We start from the raw sequence: 25,218 nt of genomic DNA, 5'->3' as shown, positions 1-25,218 counted from the left end.
AGGAGAACTCTTTCAACTTATTGAACATTGTATATCTTAAAAATTTGAATAACAAATTTACATACGCCTTTTACGTTGACTTTTCTTCTGCTTTCGATTTCATCCCTAGAGGAAGTCTATTTTTCAAACTGGCGAGTTTGGCCTCTCAACAAAAATCACACGAATTTTGAAACTTTTATACAAGGACACTAGGACTAGAATCTGGGATGGAAATGAGTCGTCGTATTATTTTTCAGTGGAATCAGGGATGTGTTTTGAGTCTAATACTGTTGTCATTATATGTGAACGATCTCCCAGATGAACTTCCCGGTGGTATTAATGTTGCGAATGTTAACATTGTGATTTTGTCCGATTCTCCTGCTGGTTTAGAGGAAATGATCAATTCCTTACAGGACTATTGTGTAAAATGAAATTTGAAAGGTAATTTATCCAGGTCCAAAATTGTTGTGTTCTGTAAGGGCCCAAGGATTGCATCTCACATGAAGTGGAGATTAGAAGATAAAAATATCGAAATGGTAAATACCTATGGATATCTCGGTGTAGATATTTGCTACAACCATTTCTTTAAGGAATCATCTAAGAAACAAGCTCTCTAATGCCAGAGCCTTCAACTCCCGCTGCATGTCAACGTACGAGTCTATCGTGACACAGCGGTCGATCGCGTTAAGCTAGTTGTCCGAAATTTTGCACAGATACTTTATATTAATGTAGGTCGTTAGGGATTGCAAAAGGGCCATATCGCTCCAGATTTGGATATAGCTCTCATATAAACCGATCTCCCGAGTTGACTTCTTGAGCCTATGGAAGCTGCAATTTTTGTCCGACTTGGCTGAAATTTTGAATGTGATGTTTCGTTATGACTCCCAACAACTGCGCCTAGTACGGTTCAAATCGGTAAAAACCTGATATAGCTCCCATATAAACTGATCTCCCGATTTGAATTGTTGAGCAACTCGAAGCCACAATTTTCATCCGATTTGGCTGAAATTTGGCATGTGGTGTTCTGTTGTGACTTCCAATATCTGTGCCAAGTAAGGTCCAAATTGGTCTATAACCTGATATAGCTTCCATATAAACCGATTTCCCGATTTGATTACTTGAGCCTCTGGAAGTCACAATTTTTGTCCGATTTGGCTGAAATTTTGCATGTGGTGTTCCGTTATGACTTCCAACCGCTGTGCTAACTAGGGTCCAAATCTGTCTATAACCTGATATAGCTCCCATGAAAACCGATCTCTCGATTTGACTTCTTGAGCCCCTACAACCCGGAATTTTTGTCCTATAGGAATTTTTGTCCTATATGCGTTTAGTGTTCTGTCATGACTTCCAATAACTGTGTTAAGTACGGTCCAAATCGGTCTATAGCCTGATATAGCTCACATGTAAACCGATCTCCCGATTTGACTTCTAGGAACCCTTACAAGCCGCAATTTTTGTCCGATTTGGTTGAAATTTTGCACATAGTGTTCTATTCTGACTTCCATGCGGTGTTCCGTTATGACTTCCAACAAGCTGAAATTTTACATGTGGTTTTCCGTTATGACTTCCAACAACTGCGTCAAGTACGGTCCAAATCGGTCTGTAACCTAGTATAGCTTCCATATAAACCGGTCTCTCGATTATTTTTATTCGATTCCTAGAATCTTTAATTTTTTCTGGTTTGACAAAGTTTGGTATGTAGAATAGAATAATGCCCTTGAACTTAATTTATTTTGTATAAATTTTTAGTAGAATCTATGGTGGTGGGTTCTCAAGATTCGACCCGGTCGAACTTAGCACGTTTTTACATGTTTTTTTTTTAATTTTTTCCTGTGCATTGACGATATCATTACATATTGTTGCACCTTATCATTGACACAGTTGTTTCGTTTCGTTTTTATGCCCTCCACCATAGGATGGGGGTATACTAATGTCGTCATTCTGCTTGTAACACCTCGAAATATGAGTCTCAGACCCCATAAAGTATATATATTCTTGATCGTCATGTCATTTTAAGTCGATCTAGCCAAGTCCGTCCATTTGTCCGTCCGTCCGTCTGTCTGTCGAAAGCACGCTAACGTTCGAAGGAGTAAAGCTAAGAGCTTGAAATTTTGCACAATTACTTTGTATTAGTATAGGTCGGTTAGGATTGTAAATGGGCCAAATCGGTCCATGTTTTGGTATAGCTGCCATATAAACCGATCTTTGGTCTTGACTTCTTGAGCCTCTAGAGGGCGCAATTCTCATCCGATTTGGTTAAAATTTTGTATGAGGTGTTTTGTTATGACTTTCAACAACTGTGCTAAGTATGGCGCAAAAAAAAAAGGATGCCGCACAAAGACCTCTACAAATGCTATCCATGGTGGAGGGTATATAAGATTCGGGCTGGCCGAACTTAGCACGCTCTTACTTGTTTTTCACATACATATATTGCCTTCGCCAAAACTACAATTCAATTTTAAATGAGGGCCACTGATCATTCTGCTACATTGCAGCAATTATAGATTTTTCAAAATGTTTATTGTTGAATAAAAAAAAAAAATAGATAAATATATTAAAAGCTGAATGCTATGAACCAGAAAAACTATTAAACAAGTTTATAAAAATGAAAAAAAAAATCAATTAGTTATATAAATTTGTTAATGAGCAAAATGTTTTCTTGGTATAAATATACATCAATATTAACCCATTGAGAGAAAAAGGTGTATGTGTCCATTTCAATACTTGGTAATTAAGTTAGCTAATACCTAAACACTAATCTTTTTTTGTTGGAAAAAAATTTCATTCTAATGCATTTAAAATGACCCTCTTCGAATTTGTTTGCCCACAAATCCCTCGAAATGCATGTTTCTCTGTTTTCGTTTTGTTTTTCTTGAAATGATTGAATCATTGAATTCCATGTCACGATGTGTTAATGACCCACGATTTGTTTAACGTTTCATTGAAATGTGAGGACAATCACACTCCCGTGTAGTTCATTTAAAATTTTCAATGCAGTTGCATATATTTAAAAATACAACAAACCTTTACAGCAATAACAAGAAAATGTGTATGAAATCACAAGAAAAAAAAATCTAAAAAAAAGGAGAACAATTATCATATTTAGAAAAGTTTCTATTTCGTATATTAGTTGGTGTCGAAAAAAAATTGAATTTTTAAAATGAGTTCATGATTCCTTCTCTCCTCTGTATTCCACCTTTGGTATTTTTACACCCTCCACCATAGGATGGGGGTATACTTATTTCGTCATTCTGTTTGTAACACCTCGAAATATTCCTCTGAGATCTCATAAAGTGTATATATTCTTGATCGTCATGCCATTTTAAGTCGATCTAGTCGCGTCCGTCCGTCTATCCGTCCGTCCGTCCATCCTTCCGTCTGTCCGTCCCTCCGTCTGTCGAAAGCACGCTAACTCTCGAAGTACTAAAGCTAACCGCTTGAAATTTTGCACAAATACTTTTTATAAGTGTAGGTCAGTTGGGATTGTAAATGGGCCAAATCGGTCCATGTTTTGATATAGCTGTCATATAAACCGATTTTGGGTCTTGACTTCTTGAGCCTCTAGAGGGCGCAATTCTCGTCTAGAGGGCGCAAATCGGTACACAACCTGATATAGCTGTCATATACACCGATCTGAGATCTCGACTTCTCTAGCCTCAGAGGGCGCAATTCTCATCCGATTTGACTGAAATTTTCCACGTAGTAGTTGGGTATCAATTCCAACAAATGTGTTAAGAATGATTCAAATCGGTTCATAATCTGTTATAGCTGTCATATAAACCTATCTGGGGTCTTGGGTATCACTTCCAACAAATTTGGGTATCACTTTCAACAACTGTGCTAAGTATGGCGCAAATCGGCACGTAACTTTATATAGCTGCCATATAAACCGATCTGGGATCTTGACTTCTTGAGCCTGTAGACGGCGCAATTCTCGTCCCATTTGACTGAAACTTTCCACGTACTGTTTGGGTATCACCTCCAACAACTGTGTTAAGAATGATTCAAATCGGTTCATTATCTGATATAGCTGCCATATAAACCGATCTGGGATCTTGACTTCTTGAGCCTGTAGAGGGCGCAATTCTCGTCCCATTTGACTGAAACCTTCCACGTACTGTTTGGGTATCACCTCCAACAACTGTGTTAAGAATGATCCAAATCGGTTCATAATCTGGTATAGCTGTCATATAAACCGATCTGGGGTCTTGGGTATCACTTCCAACAACTTTGGGTATCACTTCCAACAACTGTGGTAAGTGTGGCACAGTAATCGGTACGTAACCTGATATAGCTGCCATATAAACCGATCTGGGATCTTGGCTTCGCCGGTAGAGGGCGCAATTCTCGTCCCATTTGTCTGAAACTTTCCACGTACTATTTGGGTATCACCTCCAACAACTGTGTTAAGAATGATTCAAAACGGTTCATTATCTGATATAGCTGCCATATAAACCGATCTTGGGTCTTGACTTCTTGAGCCTCTAGAGGGCGCAATTCTCATCCGATTTGACTAAAATTTTGCACGTGGTGTTTTGGTATCACTTCCAACAATTGTGCTAAGTATGGTTTAAATCGGATTAGGTTTTGATATAGCTGTCATATAAACCGATCTGAGGTCTTGAATTCTTGAGCCTCTAGAGGGCGCAATTCTCGTCCGATTTTACTGAAATTTTGCACCTGATGTTTGGGTATCACTTTCAACAATTGTGCTAAGTATGGCGCAAATCGGTACACAACCTGATATAGCTGTCATATACACCGATCTGGGATCTTGACTTCTTGAGCCTGTAGAGGGCGCAATTCTCGTCCCATTTGACTGAAACTTTCCACGTACTGTTTGGGTATCACCTCCAACAACTGTGTTAAGAATGATCCAAATCGGTTCATAATCTAGTATAGCTGTCATATAAACCGATCTGGGGTCTTGGGTATCACTTCCAACAACTTTGGGTATCACTTCCAACAACTGTGGTAAGTGTGGCACAGTAATCGGTACGTAACCTGCTATAGCTGCCATATAAACCGATGTGGGATCTTGTCTTCTTGAGCCTGTAGAGGGCGCAATTCTCGTCCCATTTGTCTGAAACTTTCCACGTACTATTTGGGTATCACCTCCAACAACTGTGTTAAGAATGGTTCAAATCGGTTCATTATCTGATATAGCTGCCATATAAACCGATCTTGGGTCTTGACTTCTTGAGCCTCTAGAGGGCGCAATTCTCATCCGATTTGACTAAAATTTTGCACGTGGTGTTTTGGTATCACTTCCAACAATTGTGCTAAGTATGGTTTAAATCGGATTAGGTTTTGATATAGCTGTCATATAAACCGATCTGAGGTCTTGAATTCTTGAGCCTCTAGAGGGCGCAATTCTCGTCCGATTTGACTGAAATTTTCCACGTAGTGTTTGGGTATCACTTTCAACAAATGTGTTAAGTATGGTTTAAATCGGATTAGGTTTTGATATAGCTGTCATATAAACCGATCTGGGGTCTTGAATTCTTGAGCCTCTAGAGGGCGCAATTCTCGTCCGATTTGACTGAAATTTTCCACGTAGTGTTTGGGTATCACTTTCAACAACTGTGCAAAGTATGGCGCAAATCGGTACACAACCTTATGCAGCTGCCAGATAAACCGATCTGGGATCTTGACTTCTTGAGCCTCTAGAGGGCGCAATTCTCATTTGATTTGACTGAAATTTTCCACGTAGTATTTGGGTATCACCTCCAACAAATGTGTTAAGAATTATTCAAATCGGTTCATAATATGGTATAGGTGTCATATAAGCCGATCTTGGATCTTGACTTCTTGAGCCTCTAGAGAGCAAAATTCTCGTCCGATTTGACTGAAATTGTCCACGTAGTGTTTGGGTATCACTTCCAACAACTGTGCTAAGTATGGCGCAAATCGCTACACAACCTGATATAGTTGCCATATAAACCGATCTGGGTCTTGATTTCTTGAGCCAAGAGAGGGCGCAATTGTTACCCGATTTGGCAGAAATTTCGTACAACGGCGTTTGTCATGACCTTCAACATGCGTATCAATTATGGTCTGAATCGGTCTATAGCCTGATACAGCTCCCATATAAACCGATCTCCCTATTTTACTTCTTAAGACCCTACAAGCAGCAATTCTTATCCAAATGAACTGAAATACTACGCAATGACTTCTACAATGTTCAGGATTCATTTATGGTCCGAATCGCACTATAACTTGATATAGCTCCAATAGCATAACAGTTCTTAATCAATATTCTTTGTCTGCTTAAAAAGAGATACCGCGCATAGAACTTGACAAATGCGATCCATGGTGGAGGGTATATAAGATTCGGCCAGGCCGGATATAGCACGCTCTTAGATGTTATTTATTTTTTTTTTTGCCAAAATGGTCATATAATCATGCAAAAGTAAACCCACAACTTCCCAAAATGCAATCTCTCATATCATTTGGTTACTATGTATAATATTTGCAAAAATTGAAATAATTACCAATTATGTTTATTAAATTTAATTGGAGCTAGGATGTTAAGTGTGTCAGTCAGTCAGTCAGCAAGCATAGAAGGTAGTGTTTGGCATACAGCTGTATGCCAATTATACGAGACATAGTACTCCCCTCAAACAAAACCAATTGAATTTAGTCCCATTCAGAAGAGGCGCAGCTCACACACGACAGACAAGAAGATTCAAAGCTTCAAAATTTGATACTCGAGACGAGAAACAATGATGGATGATGACGCGATTATCAACCTGGGGGGATCATGATGAACAAGACGTCGGCGACAATGACGCCAGCAATGGTGCTGATGATGTTGCACAAACTGACAACAACATGCACACCATCAAGCCAACAGAAAAAGTAGTCGAAGATGTTGATCTTCTTATGAGAAATGAACCAAATCATTGGAACAAGCAAATAACATAACAAATGATCAAACCAAGGCGGCTTGACATAAAAAAGCCACACCATACACATGAAAAACACACCTCAAAACCCACCGCGAGTTTAAATCTAATCATGGTGATGCATGGCGCAGTTGCAACAGTCGGACTGTTGCACTGAACACCTACTTATCTCTTGGAGTTACAACCAGCAGTGGGGCATGCATGCCTGACTATCTGACTGTCAGCTTGCTGCCACTATTAAGGTCAGAAGCTTAAGCTGAATGAAATACATTTTTGAGTAGAAACGTTGAATGAATGAATGCTTTCAACATCATTTCTAACACTGTGGTGAGTGGTCGGCCTGGTGGTCCATGGAAATGAGAAATGCCCGCAGAATGTTTGAGCTGTTACTAAGCGATGGCCCAATGGAAATCTTCAGTAGAAATGAAGAAGAAGAAATGTCGTAACAATTCAACATAAGCGGATATTTTAACAAAACGATACACTAACAACAACAATTGCGGTTTTTACAAAGCTTCTTTTCAAGTCATAATGGATAAATGATGAAAGGTTAGAGAACAGTGTGTGGAGAGTAGGAAATTTTATGAAGTTCTTACACTGAAAAAAGGTGCTTACAACTCATCGAAATCAGCTGATATTGAAAAGAGAAAACAGCTGATTTTTAGTGAGAAAACAGCTGATTTCGAGCTGAGTTGGCGAACGTTTTTTTCCCGGCATCTATTTTTAGGCAAACAAAGGATAAAAGAAAAGAATTGCTATGCTATTGGAGCTATATCAAGCAATGGTCCGATTTGAGCCATAATTGAATTGAACATTAGAGACCGTGGTGGAAGTCGTTGTGTAAAATTTCGTATAAGAACTGCGCCCTTTAGGGGCTGAAGAAGCAAAACAGGGAGATCGGTTTATAGGGGAGCTGTATCAGGCTATAGACCGATTCAAACTATATTTAATACGTATATTGAAGGTCTTGGGGGAAGCCGTTGTACACAATTTCATACATATCGGATAATAATTGCGCCCTCTAGAGGCTCAAGATGGCAAGATCCGAGATCGGTTTATATGGCAACAATATCAGCTTATATACCGATTTAAACCATACTTGGCACAGTTGTTGGAAATCATAACAAAGCACCTCAGGCACAATTTCAGCCAAATCGGATAAAAATTTCGCCCTCTAGTGGCTCAGGATGTCAAGATTTAATATCGGTTTCTATGACAGAAATTTCAAAACATGGACCGATATGGCCTATTTACAATCCCAACCGACCAAAACAAATAAGAAGTATTTATGCAAAATTTCAAACGGCTATCTTTACTCGTTCGGAAATCAGATTGCTTTCGACAGACAGACGGATGGACGGACATGGGTAGATCGACTTTGAAATTTTGCACAGATTCCTAGTATTGGTGAAGGTCGTTGGGCATAGCAAATGAGCCACATCGTTCAGATTTAGATATAGCTCCCATATAAACCTATCTCCCGATTTGTCTTCTTGAGCCCTGGAAGATACAATTTTATCCGATATGGCTGAAAATTTGCACGTGGTGTTCTGTTTTGACTTCCAATAACGATCCAAATCGGTCTATAACCTGATAAAGCTTGCATACAATACGACCTCCCGATTTGACTTCTTGAGCCCCTTACCAGCTGCGATTTCTATCCGATTTGGCTGAAATATTGCATATAGTGTTCTGTTGTGACTCTCAACAACTGCGTTAGGTACGGTCCGATTCGGTCAATAACTAGATATAGCTCCCATATAAAACGATCTCCCGATTTCACTACTTGAGCCCATGGAAGCGATAATTTTTGTCCGATTTCGCTGAAATTTTGTACATGGTGTCCATTTATTTCTCCCAACAACTGTGCCAAATACAGTTCAAATCGGTCAAGAACATGATAAAGCTACCATATAAAACCGATCTCCCGATTTGACTTCTTGAGCCCTTACCAGCCGCGATTTTATCCGATTTGGCTGAAATTTTGCATATTGTGTTCTGTTATGACTCTCAACAACTGCGCCAAGTAAGGTCGAAATCGGTCTATTACTTGATATAGCTCCCATTAAACCGATCTCCAGATCTCACTTCTTGAGCCCATGGAGGCCACAATTTTTGTCCGATTTGTCCGGTGCATGTGGTGTTCTGTTATTACTTCAAACAACTGTGCCAAGTACGGTCCAAATCGGTATATAACCTGATATAGCCCCCATATAAACCGATCTCCCGATTTTGAAGTGACTATCTTTGGTCAAGACACAATTTTTGGTGTAAATACATTTTAAAAACTCAAATTTTTTAATCCAACTGAAAAAAAAAGCTTGTAAAGCTCGGCTATGATGAATTTTGCTCAGTCTAATGTTAATTTTGTATGTTATACAATAATTATGACAAGAATGATTTCAAGTCTGGAAAAGTCTTTATGTTTCTAACTTGCTTTGGAATGCCCCATATCCAGCCTTTAGCATAGCTGAGATAAAAAAGCGCTTAAATCAGAATGCACTTGGACTAATATACTCGTACATAGAAATCTATGGCCTCCATTCCCTTACACTTTGTTTCATTTAAATAAACATTTTGCAAATAATAACTGAAAACTGAATAACAGCACGTGCTTCTACAGCTCACTCTATATTTCTGGCTATAATTAATTATATGATTGTTATTTGTTTTTAAACGATCGCCAAACTAACACACATCATGTTTCCAATGAAAATAGTTGTAGAGAGAGAGAGACAGAGAGAGAGAGAGAGAGAGAAAACAATAAAAATCAAACACTGACAAATAAAATAAAAAACAATTGTCACCTCCATAGAAAAATAGAATATGAACAAGTAACAAGTAAGAGCGTGCTAAGTTCGGCCGTGCCGAATCTTATACACCCTCCACCATGGATCGCATTTGTCGAGTTCTATGCGCGGTATCTATTCTTAGGCAAACAAAGAATATTGAATAAGAACTGTTATGCTATTGGAGTTATTGTCCGATTCGGACCATAAATGAATGCTGAATATTGTAGAAGTCATTGCGTAATATTTCAGTTCTTTCGGATAAGAATTGCGCCTTGTAGGAGTTCAAGAAGCAAACTCGGAAGATAGTTTTATATTTCTGCCAAATCGGATGAGAATTGTGCCCTCTAGAGGCTCAAGATGTCAAGATCCCAGATCGGTTTAAATGGCAGCTATATCAGGTTATGTACCGATTTGAATCATTCTTTACATAGTTGTTGGAAGTGATACCCAAACACTACGTGGAAAATTTCAACCAAATCGGATGATAATTGCGTCCTCTAGTGGCTCAAGAAGACAAGACCCCAGATCGGCTTATATGGCAGCTATATCAGGTTATGGACCAATTTGAACCATTCTTAATACAGTTGTTGGAAGTCATAACAAAACACGTCATGCAAAATTTCAAACAAATCGGATGAGAATTGCGCGCTCTATTGGCTCAAGAAGTCAAGATCCAAGATCGGTTAATATGACAGCTATACCAAATTATGAACCGATTTGAATCATACTTAACACAGTTGTTGGAGGTGATACCAAAACTCTACGTGCAAAATTTCGGTCAAATTGAACGAGAGATGCGCCCTCTAGAGGCTCAAGAAGTCCAGACGGCAGATCGGGTTTAGATGGCGCTATATCAAAACATAAACCGATTTGAACCATACTTAAAGAAGTTGTTGGAAGTGTTGCCAAAACACCACGTGCAAAATTTTAGTCAAATCGGATGAGAATTGCGCCCTCTAGAGGCTCAAGAAGTCAAGACCCTAGATCGGTTTATATGGCAGCTATACCAAAACATGGACCGATTTGGCCCATTTGCAATCCCAATCGACCTAGACTAATAGAAAGTATTTGTGCAAAATTTCAAGCGGCTAGCTTTACTACTTCGAAAGTTAGCGTGCTATCGACAGACGGACGGACGGACGGACATGGCTAGATCTTAAAATGACATGACAATCAAGAATATATCTACTTTATGGGTCTCAGACGCATATTTCTAGGTGTTGCAAACAGAATGACGAAAATAGTATACCCCCATCCTATGGTGGAGAGTATAAAAAAGCAGAATTTTGAGAGTACTCTACTTTTTGATGTCTCTTAAATAACTAAATTTACGCTTTCTCAATTTCTAATGCAGCATCAAAACTGTTAACAAAATGCATAGCCCTAAAAATGTAAGAAAATTTTGAAAAAGTAAACTAGTTTCTTATTAAATGGACATTGGTCTAAATAGACTAGGCTATACCAAACGTATTCCATGGTTATTTCTATATATCACCTAAAGTTCATTCAAATGCCAATGTGTAAAAAAGAAAAGTTAATGAATGTTAATTGAAAATGGTTCAATTCTCGTGCTCTCATTTCTAGATTTTATGCCGAATGTTTCGCCCCACAACGTGAGTGTGAATAAAAGACCTCAGCAACAGACAGTCTTCCCTTAATCCACCCTACGCCCAGCACCATGAATAAGCTAAAATCCATGCTACCAGCCAGCCTTAATAGCTCCTCATCTTCAACGGCGGCCTCCAGGGGTCAATCCGAAAGTTTGGAACCCGAAATTGGATTTCAACTCACGATAGAGGCTAGTAGCCCACATGGCAACGATAATCCACATGCAAATACAGGTAGGAAAAGACTTACAAATAAAAAAAAAAGTTTTAATTTTATATGCATCATTTTATTTTTTTTTTTACCTCCTTTACAGTCATACCCGAGCTAAATGTACATTTGTTAGCAGCGCGCCATCTGCCGTCATTATTTGGTTTCAAAATAGTACAGGGTTACCTTATAAAAGTAAATTTTTCTTTAAGCAATGACACAAACCCATGATCGTCAATGAAATATATTTTTTTATGTGTCTCCCTGCTGCAGGTTAAGCTTTTCCCTGGCTCCAAAAGACTGGACAGCACAATTCAAACAAATACTTGGCCGAAATTTAATGAAACTTTTAAATTCCCTTTGGCACCGGAAATTAAGTGAGTAACTAATAAAAATCAATAAAAAACATCAATAATCGGGAAACCAAAAACCAAACTTTCTATTAAAAAAAAAAACAAGTAAAAGCGTGCTAAGTTCGGCCGGGCCGAATCTCCCACCACCATGGATTCTGCTAAAAATGTTGACCAAATTAATTTAGTTAAAGGGCATCGTTTTATTCTACATACCAAATTTCTGTCAAACCAGCAAAATTTTAAGGCTTCTAGGATGATCGAGAGACCGGTTTACATCAGAGCTATGGGTTGCCCAAAAAGTAATTGCGGATTTTTTAAAAGAAAGTAAATGCATTTTTAATACTACTTAGAATGAACTTTAATCAAATATACTTTTTTACACTTTTTTTCTAAAGAAAGCTAAAAGTAACAGCTGAAAACTGAGAAGAAAGAATGCAATTACAAAGTCACAAGCTGTGAAAAAATTTGTCAACGCCGACTATATGAAAAATCCGCAATTACTTTTTGGGCAACCCTATATAGACTGGTTTGGACTGTATTTGGCACAGTTGTTGGAAGTCATAATATTGGGTTGCCCAAAAAGTAATTGCGGATTTTTTAAAAGAAAGTGAATGCATTTTTAATAACACTTAGAATGAACTTTAATCAAATATACTTTTTTTACACTTTTTTTCTAAAGCAAGCTAAAATTACCAGCTGATAACTGACAGAATAAAGAATGCAATTACAAAGTCACAAGCTGTGAAAAAATTTGTCAACGCCGACTAAATGAAAAATCCGCAATTACTTTTTGGGCAACCCAATAGAACACCGCAAGCAAATTTCAACCAAATGGATCAAAACTATATCTAATTAGGACTCAAGAAGTCAGATCGGGAGATCGGTTTATATGGGAGCTATACCAGGTTATATACCGATTTGGACTTTAATTTGTACAGTTGTTGAAAGTCGCAACAGAACTATGCAAACAAATTTCTACCAAATTTATCAAAACTATATCTAATAAGGACTCAAGAAATCAGATCGGGAGATCGGTTTATATGGGAGCTATACCAGGTTATATACCGATTTGGACTTTACTTTGTACAATTGTTGAAAGTCGCAACAGATCACTACATACCTAATTGCAATCACATCGGGTAAAAATTGCGGCTTGTAAGGGCTTAAGAAGTCAAATTGGGAGATCGGTTTATATGGCATCTATATCAGGTTATAGACCGATTTAGATCGTTTTTTGGCGTAGTTGTTGGGAGTCATAACAGAACACCGCGTGCGATATTTGAGCCAAATCGAACAAAAATTGCGGCTTCCAGGGGCTCAAGAAGTCAAATCGGGAGATCGGTTTATATGGGAGCTATATCAGGTCATAGACCGATTTGGACCGTACTTGGCAAAGTTGTTGAAAGTCATAGCAAAGCACTATCGGCAAAATTTTAGCCAAATCGGATAAAAATTGTGGCTTCCATGGGATCAAGAAGTCAAATCGGGAGATCGGTTTATATGGGGGCTATATCAGGTCATAGACCGATTAGGACCGTTCTTGGTAAAGTTGTTTAAAGTCATAACAAAGCTCTATCTGCAAAATTTCAGCCAAATCGAACAAAAATTGCGGCTTCCAGGAGTTCAAGAAGTCAATTCGGGAGATCGGTTTATATGGGGGCTATATCAGTTCATAGACCTATTTGGACCGTACTTGGCAAAGTTGTAGAAGGTCATAACAGAACACAATGTGCAAAATGTTAGCCAAATCCAACAAAAATGGTGGCTTCCAGGGGCTCAAGAAGTCAAATCGGGAGATCGGTTTATATGGTAGCTACTTCAGGTTTAAACTCGATTTAGACTTTACTTGGGACAGTTGTTGGAAGTCGCAAAAGAACACCTGGTGCCAAATTTGAGCAAAAACTGACAAAAATTGCGGCTTCCACTGGCTCAAGAAGTCAAATCTGGAGATCGGTTTATATGGGAGCTATATCAGGTTAAAACCCGATTTAGACTTTACTTGGAAGTCAAATCTGGAGATCGGTTTATATGGGAGCTATATCAGGTTAAAACCCGATTTAGACTTTACTTGGGACAGTTGTTGGAAGTCACAAAGGGACACCTTGTGCCGAATTTGAGCAAAATCTGACAAAAATTGGGGCTTCCACCGGCTCAAGAAGTCAAATCGGGAGATCGGTTGTTATAGGAGCTATATGAGGTTATAGATAGAGATGGGTTTCTACCGGGCAAATACCCAACGATTGGTCTAAAGGGCAGCTATATCCAAATATAGTCCAACCTGAACCGCACTTCACAGAAAATAATAGGGGTTTACCAGAACTCACGGTGCCAAATTTCATCGAAATCGGATGAAAAATGACTAATTTATTGCCTCAGACTTTAAGTCGGGAAATCGGTTTATATGGGAGCTATATCAGGTTCCTGACCGATTTAAAGCGTACTTAGCGCAGTATTTGAAAGTCATAACAGAACACCACATGCAAATCTTCAGCCAAATCGGCCAAAAATTGCGGCTTCCAGGGAAAATAAGCCACAACTTGAGATCGGTTTATATGGGAGCTATATCTTAATCTGAACCGATATGGTAATCCCCAACGACCTACATCAATAGTAAGTATCGGTGCAAAATTTCAAGCGGCTAGCTTTACGTGTTCGACCGCTATCGTGATTTCGATGGACGGACATGGCTACATCGACTCAGAATTTTGAGAGGATCAAGAATATATATACTTTATGGGTAGAGATGGGTTTTTATCGGGTAAATGCCCAATGTTTGGGTATTTATTGGGTAAATAACCAATAAATACCGTTTTTGGGTATTCATTCGTTTATTTATAAATTTTCAGATATTTTGGTAATGAAATCAATTTTCAAAAAAAATGTTTGATGGTTTCGTATTATCTGTATATAAATCTGACCTTCTGATCTCATAAAATCGGAAGTTAGTTGTATATGCCCGATATATAGACCGATCTCCAGACTTAAAATTTTGAGGCAATAAATCGGTCCGATTTCGATAAATTTTGGTACGGTGAGTTCTGGTAGACTCCTACCCATTTTTGTGAAGTGTGGTCCAGATCGGACAATATTTGGATATAGCTGCCCTATAGACCGACAGCCCGACCTCCCAATATAGGGTATAAAGGCCATAGAAGATCCATTTATTACCCGATTTCGATGAAAATTGGCACAATGAGTTCTGGTAGACCTTTTCCCATTGCAGTTAAATTTAGTCCACATCGGACCATATTTGGATATAGTTGCCATATAGACCGATCTGCTGATATAGTGAGACTATAAGAGGGGCATTTTTCTTCATATTTCGATGAAATTTGGCACATTGAGTTCTGGCAGACTCCTACACCTATTTGTTGAATGTGGTCCAGATCGGACCATATTTGGATATAGCTGTCATATAGTCTACCGTTATAGGGTATTGAAATCATAAGAGGAGCATTTTTCATCCGATTTGCATGAAATTTGGCACAGTGGGTTTTGGTAGACCCCTATTCAAAAATTTTGCCCATGAACATTCCACTAAGGAACAGGGGCAAACTTCTCACATATCAATGAGTGCAGTCCGATTCAAGTTTTAAGCTCAATGATAAGGGTCCTCCTTTTTATAGCCGAGTCCGAACGGCGTGCCGCAGTGCGACACCACTTTGGAGAGAAGTTTTACATGGCATAGTACCTCACAAATGTTGCCAGCATTAGGAGGGGAAAACCACCGTTGAAAATTTTTTTCTAATAGTCTCGCCAGGATTCAAACCCAGGCGTTCAGCGTCATAGGCGGACATGCTAACCTCTGCGCTACGGTGGCCTCCACCGATCTATCTAAATGTGGTGCAGTTCGGATCATATTTGGATATAGCTGCCACATAGACCGATCTGAGAGTTTTAATAGACCTCTACCCCTTTCCGTTGAATATCGTCCAGATCGGATCGATCTCCCGATATGGAGTATTGATCGATCGATCTCCCGATATGGAGTATTGAGCCTACCAAAGGACCATTTTTTATCCGATTGTGATGAAATTTGAAACAGTGTGTTTTGATAGATCTCTACACTTTTTAAACCCTACACCACTACTGTGGTACAGGGTACTATAACTTAGTGCAATTGTGTGTAACACCCAAAAGGAAGAGAGATAGACCCTTTGATAAGTACACCGATCAACTCAGGATCACTTTCTGATTCGATTTAGCTATGTCCGTCCGTCTGTCCATGTTAATTTGTGTACAAACTACAGGTCGCAATTTTCATCCTTCATCTTCAAATTTGGTATGGGCATGTTTTTTTTTCCTAGAGACGAAGCCTTTTGAAATTAAAAAAAATCGGTTCAGATTTGGATATAGCTTCCATATATATGTTCGTCCGATATGCAGTAATAATGCATTAAAATGGTCATTTGTTAACCGATTCTCTCGAAAGGAAGGATTTTCTTATGACTCTCGATATTACTGATAATTTTCATAGAAATCGTTTCAGATTTAGATATAGCTCCTATATAAAGAGTGATTTGTTAAGAGCTTGATAACTTTTTTTTAAAAAAAAAACGCATAAAATTTGCAAAATCTCATCGGTTCTTTATTTGAAACGTTAGATTGGTCCATGACATTTACTTTTTGAAGATAATTTATTTAAATGTTGACCGCGGCTGCGTCTTAGGTGGTCCATTCGGAAAGTCCAATTTTGGGCAACTTTTTCGAGCATTTCGGCCGGAATAGCCCGAATTTCTTCGGAAATGTTGTCTTCCAAAGCTGGAATAGTTGCTGGCTTATTTCTGTAGACTTTAGACTTGACGTAGCCCCACAAAAAATAGTCTAAAGGCGTCAAATCGCATGATCTTGGTGGCCAACTTACCGGTCCATTTCTTGAGATGAATTGTTCTCCGAAGTTTTCCCTCAAAATGGCCATAGAATCGCGAGATGTGTGGCATGTAGCGCCATCTTGTTGAAACCACATGTCAACCAAGTTCAGTTCTTCCATTTTTGGCAACAAAAAGTTTGTTAGCATCGAACGATAGCGATCGCCATTCACCGTAACGTTGCGTCCAACAGCATCTTTGAAAAAATACGGTCCAATGATTCCACCAGCGTACAAACCACACCAAACAGTGCATTTTTCGGGATGCATGGGCAGTTCTTGAACGGCTTCTGGTTGCTCTTCACTCCAAATGCGGCAATTTTGCTTATTTACGTAGCCATTCAACCAGAAATGAGCCTCATCGCTGAACAAAATTTGTTGATAAAAAAGCGGATTTTCTGCCAACTTTTCTAGGGCCCATTCACTGAAAATTCGACGTTGTGGCAGATCGTTTGGCTTCAGTTCTTGCACGAGCTGTATTTTATACGGTTTTACACCAAGATCTTTGCGTAAAATCTTCCATGTGGTCGAATAACACAAACCCAATTGCTGCGAACGGCGACGAATCGACATTTCACGGTCTTCAGCAACACTCTCAGAAACAGACGCAATATTCTCTTCTGTACGCACTGTACGCATTCGTGTGGTTGGTTTAATGTCCAATAAAGTAAACTGAGTGAGAAACTTGGTCACAATCGCATTAATTGTTTGCTCACTTGGTCGATTATGTAGACCATAAATCGGACGTAAAGCGCGAAACACATTTCGAACCGAACACTGATTTTGGTAATAAAATTCAATGATTTGCAAGCGTTGCTCGTTAGTAAGTCTATTCATGATGAAATGTCAAAGCATACTGAGCATCTTTCTCTTTGACACCATGTCTGAAGTCCCACGTGATCTGTCAAATACTAATGCATGAAAATCCTAACCTCAAAAAAATCACCCTTTATATGTTCGTCCGATTTCCATAATACATCAATAAAATGGTTATTTGTTGACCGATTCTCTTGAAATTTGGTAGGAAGGATTTTCTTATGATTCTCGATATTGGTTGTGAATTTCATAGAATTCGGTTCAGATTTGGATATAGCTCCTATATATATGTTCGTCCGATTTGCAGTAAGATATCAATAAAATGGTCATTAGTTAACCGATTCTCTCGCAATTTGAGAGAAAGGATTTTTTTGTGACTCTCGTTATTAAAAGTAAATATTATAGAAGTCGGTTCAGATTAAGATATAGCTCCCATATATATGTTCGTCCGATTTGCAGTAATACAGCAATAAAATAGTCATTTGTTAACCGATTCTCTCGAAATTTGGCAGGAAAGATTTTCTTATGACTCTCGATATTACTGGTGAATTTCATAGAAATCGGTTCACATCTAGATATAGCTCTCATATATGTATATCGCCCGATTTTCACCCCTAGACCCACAGCAAGCGCAATTTATTGACCAATCTTCTCAAAATTTTGTACAACCCATTCCTCGACGAATTACACAATATCCATAAAGTTTAGTCGAAATCGGTTCAGATTTAGATATAGCTCCCATGTATTTATTCTTCAGATTTTGGATAATTTGTTGTCATTTGTCAAGCGTAGTTATTACATTTTGAACATATTTGCTTCGCTCGAAATTTCATAGAGGAATTTTAATAATCTATCTGTATACATCCGCGCAGGTCCATCAAAATTGGTTCAGAATTAGATGAAGCTCCCCCCTTTTATGTTTATAGGTTAGATGTAGGGTATTATAAAGTCGGCACCGTCCGACTTTTGCCTTTCCTCATTGGGGTTTAACATCGTCTTTATCCAAATACAGTCCGATCTGGACAATATTCAACAAAAAGTTGAAGAGGTAAAATCTCACTGTTTAAAATTTCATCGGAATCCTATGAAACATGCTGCTTTTATAGGCTCAATACTCCATATACAAATATGATCCGATCTGGACTATATTCAACAGAAAGGGGTAGAGGCTCATCAAAATTCTCTGTTTTTATAGGGTCAATACTCAATATCGGGAAATCGGTCTATATGGCAGCTATATACAAATATGGTCCGATGAGGACCACATTCAACAAATAGGTGGAGGGGTCAACTAGAACTCAATGTGCCAAATGTCATCGAAATCGGATGAAAAATACTTCTTTTATAGGCTCATTACACTACATCTATTATTCATAATTTTTGTTGTTGACCACCCAAAGACCATAACTAAAATAATTTCGATATTTAACCAACAGCAAATTGAATTAAAAAAAAAACCAATAGCAGCTAATTTAAATGGTTCAGCTTTTCTCAAGTTTTTTTTCTTTTTTTTTGATTTCCCAACAGACCTTCACTGAAACATTCATCACGTCGTGGCAGCAAAGCGGCTGTGGCAGACTTTACGCCTGAGGAACTCTTGGCTGGACAATTTGTGGTTTTCACAGTTTATGCACTGCTCGAGTTACCACCAACGGTAGGTAGCGAGGAAGCCCTCAGCGGGTGTGTGTGTGTGTGTATGGGACATGTAATTTTTAAGATTGGCTGTTCCAGCATGCATTGCCCTTGAAGGCACCATTGATGTCTTATTAAATGTTACAACATTTTTTTGAATGCCCCATTTTATTTATACTCCCCCTTTTTGCAGTCATTCAATCGTTTTAGTAAAACCTATCGTTCACTCAAAGATAAGAGCAGCAATTTAATGCAAAATATATTCGAGGAAAAATCTGAAAAGTCCACAAATGATGACAAAGAGAATACGAAGAATAAAAGAAAATCCCATGAAAATCCCAGAGATGCCATGCCCCCGCTGACCATAAGTGAATCGAGAAGAAATTTAGGTAAGTAGGAGTTGGAAGTGAAAGTTTTTTTTTTTGTGTAAAATATTCTAAAAAGCAATGCCTTTATGCTGTAGGTGCTGTCACCTGTTATCTGCAACCAAAGCTTTTCAAACGCAATGCCCGCGGTGTCTTTGCCAGCGAGGAATTGTGGATGCCCATTAAGGACATAAATACCACGGTGAAGAAGGGTCCCAATGATAATAACAACAATGTAAGTGAATGATAAAAAAAAAACACTGTAAATTGAATGAATTTTTTTTAAATCTTTTGGTAATTAGAACAAGTAAAAAGGCATTAAGTTCGGCCGGGCCGAACTTTGTATATCCACCACCTCGGGTATATATGTAAACGCCCTTTCGTCACAATCCGGTGAACATTGGATAACTAATGCCGCCAAATCCGGCACGGACATTGAGTGGTCTAATAAATATTAGTCACTGTTGAATTTTGTATTTCAAATTTCAACAAAATCGGTTAATAAATAAAGCTCTTATAAGCTTCAGACCCTTAATCGGAATATGGATCTATATGACAGCTGCATCTAAATACTGTAAGATCTTTGCCATATATAGATCAGATGGCGAGTGGCCTCAAATTGCCCACTGTTTCAAATTTCAGCGAAATCGGTTAAAAAATAAAGCTTTTATGGGCTTCAGACCTATATCGGGAGATCGATCTGCATGGCAGCTATATCTAAATGAAGTCAGATCTGAACCATATTTCGTTCAGATATCGGAAGGCTTAAAATAACCCACTGTTTCAAATTTCAGCGAAATTGGATAATAAATAAAGCTTTTATGGTCTTCAGACCCTTTATCGGCAGATCGGTCTATATGGCAGATATATCTAAATATAGTCCGGCCTCAACCATATTATGATCGGATATCGGGAGGCTCGAAACAACTCACTGCTTCAAATTTCAGCGAAATCGAGTAATAAATAAAGATTTAATGGTCTTCAGACCCTTTATCGGCTGATAGGTCTATATGGCAGCTATATCTAAATATAGTCTGATCTGAACCATATTTGGGTCCTATGTTGGGAGGCCTAAACCGACTTACCATTTCAAATTTCAGCGAAATCGGTTAAAAAATAAAGCTTATATGGGCTTCAGACCCTTAATCGGGAAATCGGTCTATATGGCAGCTATATGTAAATATAATCCGATCTGAACCATATTTGGTTCCGATGTCGGGAAGCCCAAAACTACTCACTTTTTCAAATTTCAGCGAAATCGGATAATAAATAAAGCTTTTATGGACTTTAGACCCTTTATCGGCAGATCGGTCTATATGGCAGCTATATCTAAATATAGTCCGATCTAAACCATATTTGGGTCCTATGTTGGGAGGCAAAAAACTACTCACTGCTTCAAATTTCAGCGAAATCGGCTTCAGACCCTTTATCGGCAGATCGGTCTATATGGCAGCTACATCTAAATATAGTCCGATCTAAACCATATTTTGTTCAGATATCGGGAGGCTTAAAATAACCCACTGTTTAAAATTTCAGCGAAATCGATTAAGAACTAAAGCTTTTATGGGCTTCAGACCCTTTATCTGGAGATCGCTCTACATGGCAGCTTTATCTAAATATAGTCCGATCTAAACCATATTTGGTTCCTACGTTGAGAGGCCTAAAACGACTTTTCGTTTCAAATTTCAGCGAAATCGGGTAATATATAAAGCTTTTATGGGCTTCAGACCCTTTACCGGCAGATCGGTAGATATGGAAGCTATATCTTAATATAGTCCAATCTGAAACATATTTAGATCAGATGTCGGGATACCTTAAACTACTCACTGTTTCAAATTTCAGCGAAATCGGATAAAAAATTAGGCATTTATTGGTATCAGACCCTTTATCGGCAGATCGGTCTATATAGAAGCTATATCCAAATATGGTCAGATTTGGCCCCATCAAGAACTTAACCAGCGTTCATCAAAAAAACGTATCGGTGCCAAATTTCAGCTCAAAATCTCAATTTTTGAAAGCTCTAGAGTTATTACAACAGACGGACGGACAGACACACGGACATCGTTAAATCGTTTGGCAGGAAGGATTTTCTTATGAATCTCATTATTACTGGTGAATTTCATAGCAATCGGTTCAGATTTATTTATAGCTCTCATGTATATATATCGCCCGATTTTCACTCCTAGGGCCACTGCAAGGGCATTTATTGACCAATCTTCCCAAAATTTCGTACAACGCTTTCCTTGATGACTTACTCAATGTCTTTAAAGTTTACTCGAAATCGGTTCAGATTTAGATATAGCTCCCATATATATATTGCACTAAAGTGTTCACTTTTTAACCGATTCTCTCGCAGTTTGGCAGGAAGGAATTTTCTTATGAATCTAGACATACTAGTGAATTTCATAAAATTTGGCCCAGATTTAGATATAGCTGTCATATATGTATGTCGCCCGATTTTTTTTTGCTCGAAATTTGATACGGATTATTTAATAACCCATCTAAAATCATCCGCCGAGGTCCATCAAAAATTGGATATAGCTCCCCCCAATGTACTTATTATTATTGTTGCCCTTATACGGAGGTCACCGTGGCGCAGAGGTTAGCATGTCTGCCTATGACGCTGAACGCCAGGGTTCGAATACTGGCGAGACCATCAGAAAAAATTTTCACCGGTGGTTTTCCCCTCCTAATTCTGGCGACATTTGTGAGGTACTTTGCCATGTAAAAACTTCTCCCCAAAGAGGTGTTGCTCTGCGGCACGCCGTACGGACTCGGCTATAAAAAGGAGGTCCCCTATCATTGAGTTTAAAATTGAATCGGACAGCACTCATTAATTTGTGGGAAGTTTGCCCAAGTTTCTTAATGGATCTGGTCGTACCATGGGTTCCTTGGGGAAGGCATTTGATAAGCAAATACGGATTGAATCGCGTTTTGTATGGAGTAGGCAAAGGATTGGCATTGCGCCGATATGTCATCGGAATAAGGAGTGCTTGCATCTGTCAACTATGTCAGTTAAGTGGAGTAGTATGCCCCTGCCATTAGTTGCGTTTGCAGCTTTTCAAAGTCTGGTTCTGATCCGAATCAATCTTGGAGCCTCAGATCGATCGTACGTCCAACATGCTGCATAAACGCCTTCTATCCTACAGACAACCAAGAAGTTTATGAGCCTTAGTCCATATTCGTTGATCGAAGGTTTATAATAACGGAATTTATGGTGAAGGAATCCTTGAGGAGCTTCAAACCATTTAAGCCACCCGGACCTCATGGAATATTTCCGGCGTTACTGCAGAAAGCGGCAGACTATCTGGCGCCTCGTCTGGCCAAAATTTTCACATCGTGCCTAGGACTTTCATATACTCCGAAAGCCTGGCAGTCGGCAAGGGTCGAAGGTTTATAATAACGGAATTTATGGTGAAGGAATCCTTGAAGAGCTTCAAACCATTTAAGCCACCCGGACCTCATGGAATATTTCCGGCGTTACTGCAGAAAGAGGCAGACTATCTGGCGCCTCGTCTGGCCAAAATTTTCACGTGCCTAGGACTTTCATATACTCCGAAAGCCTGGCAGGAGGCAAGGGTGGTGTTTATACCCAAGCCCGGCAAGGCAAGTCATGCGACACCAAAGGCCTACAGACCCATAAGCCTTACGTCCATTTTACCCAAAACAATGGATCGTATTGTGGAAACCATGATAAAGAGTAGGACATCTAGCGAACTGAGCTTCAAACCATTTAAGCCACCCGGACCTCATGGAATATTTCCGGCGTTACTGCAGAAAGAGGCAGACTATCTGGCGCCTCGTCTGGCCAAAATTTTCACGTGCCTAGGACTTTCATATACTCCGAAAGCCTGGCAGGAGGCAAGGGTGGTGTTTATACCCAAGCCCGGCAAGGCAAGTCATGCGACACCAAAGGCCTACAGACCCATAAGCCTTACGTCCATTCTACCCAAAACAATGGATCGTATTGTGGAAACCATGATAAAGAGTAGGACATCTAGCGAACTGCACAAGTACAAACAGCATGCCTATGTCGAGGGAAGATCGGTGGAGACTGCCCTGCACAAGGTTGTGCATAAAATAGAAGAATTCTTCGATGCCAAAACGTACACCCTGGCGTATGCATTGACATCGAGGAGGTTTCGTACAATGTGCGAAGCGACACACTGATCCAATCCTTAGACCAGTACCGGGTGGACCCGGTCTTTAAAGACTTGATAAACCATATGCTAAGGAACAGGTGGATAAATTGTGTCTCCCATAGCATAACTATAAGGGAGAAAGTGGCACAGGGCGCGCCATAGGGGGGTATTTTATCGCCACTCCTATGGGTGATCACCATAACTGACCTATTACGGATGCAGACTGAAGAGGGATTTGAACCCGTCTGCTAGGCAGATGATGTTATAAAACTTCTAAGGATCCGAATGAACTATACAGAAGGGCCGAAAGGGTCTTGCATATGGCATATGACTGACCACCATAAATAACCTATTACGGATGCTGACTGAGGGGGAGGGAGGAGGGATTTGAACCCGTCTGCTAGGCAGAAAAGAACGATGTTATAATAATTCTAAGGGGTAAGGATCCGAACGAGCTATGCAGAAGGGCCGAAAAGGTCTTGCATATGGCATATCACTGGGCTAGACCCAGAGGTCTCAATGTTAATCCAGAGAACACGGAAATATGCCTGTTCACGAGGAAGACAAAGGTGGGCCCATTTAACGCACCACGTTTCCTCAATAAGACGATTTCGATATCTGACAAGGTCAAATACTTAGATGTGATCTTGGACAGGAAACCGAATTGGAGGTTTCACATTCAGGAGCGTACTGAGAAGGCTCACAGATGTTGGGCACTATGTAGACGGGCCGAAATGGCTCGAAATGGGGCCTGAATCCGAGGGTAGTCCACTGGCTCTACAGGAGAGTGATTAGACCAATACTTACTTACGCCTCAGTAGTTTGGTAGACTGCTAAGGAGAAAAAGTTGCACATAAGGACCATACAACAGGTTCAGAGAACATGAGGTCTTGGCATAGGCGGAGCGTTGAGGACCACGCCCACTAGGGCACTGGAGACTATTCTAGATATCCGACCCATTGACACACAAATTAAGTGTGAGGCAGCCACTGGGGCTTTGAGACATTAGGCGATGGGAGAATTGATTGAGGATGGGAGCAGCTCATACCATCGCGGTATAATCGAGGCGACGATAGGAAACTTGGAAGGAAGGGAAGAGATTTCCGATCGGATACCTGAGACGACACTTGAGGTCGAGTGCGAGGCACTGCTGCCATCGGCACAGTCTTGGATTGACGGAACCCTAGTATTGCCATTTGGAAGATCATGTTACACGGATGGATCAAAGCTAGAGAACAGAGAGGGCCTGGGGGTTTACATTGAGAACCCAGGGGCTGAGATCTGTTTTAGACTACCGGACCTTAATACGGACCTGCAGGCGGGGATCCGGGCGATCGGGAAAGCGTGAAGTAGCGTGCTGCTAATGCGAGGAAGTCGATTGTGAACATCTTTACTGACAGTAAAATTGCCATAAGGGCAATAAAAACCAGGACGGTAAGGTCACTAACAGTCTTGCAGTGTAAGAAGGAGCTTAACGCCTTCGCTGAGGATAGGAAAATCCGCATCGTTTGGGTGCAGGGCCATAACCGAGTAAGGGAAAATGAAAGGG

The 25,218-nt window shown here is 39.6% G+C and overlaps 1 protein-coding gene across 2 annotated transcripts in view; it reads left to right on the top strand.

Moving 5' to 3' along the window:
• LOC106090754 (uncharacterized) overlaps nucleotides 1-25,218 on the top strand; it is a 54,359-nt gene that overhangs the window by 21,202 nt on the left and 7,939 nt on the right. For both annotated transcript variants that reach the window (XM_013257047.2, XM_059364993.1), the window contains 6 exons: nucleotides 11,264-11,520; nucleotides 11,601-11,689; nucleotides 11,768-11,871; nucleotides 19,058-19,184; nucleotides 19,356-19,551; nucleotides 19,626-19,762. In XM_013257047.2, coding sequence (XP_013112501.2) covers nucleotides 11,358-11,520; nucleotides 11,601-11,689; nucleotides 11,768-11,871; nucleotides 19,058-19,184; nucleotides 19,356-19,551; nucleotides 19,626-19,762 — 816 coding nt within the window. In that variant the 5' untranslated portion in view covers nucleotides 11,264-11,357. The remainder of the gene's footprint in view (nucleotides 1-11,263; nucleotides 11,521-11,600; nucleotides 11,690-11,767; nucleotides 11,872-19,057; nucleotides 19,185-19,355; nucleotides 19,552-19,625; nucleotides 19,763-25,218) is intronic.

Source organism: Stomoxys calcitrans, chromosome 1, assembly GCF_963082655.1.
Source record: "Stomoxys calcitrans chromosome 1, idStoCalc2.1, whole genome shotgun sequence".
NCBI classification, from domain to species: domain Eukaryota; kingdom Metazoa; phylum Arthropoda; class Insecta; order Diptera; family Muscidae; genus Stomoxys; species Stomoxys calcitrans.
This window is presented reverse-complemented; position numbering and strand designations above follow the sequence as displayed.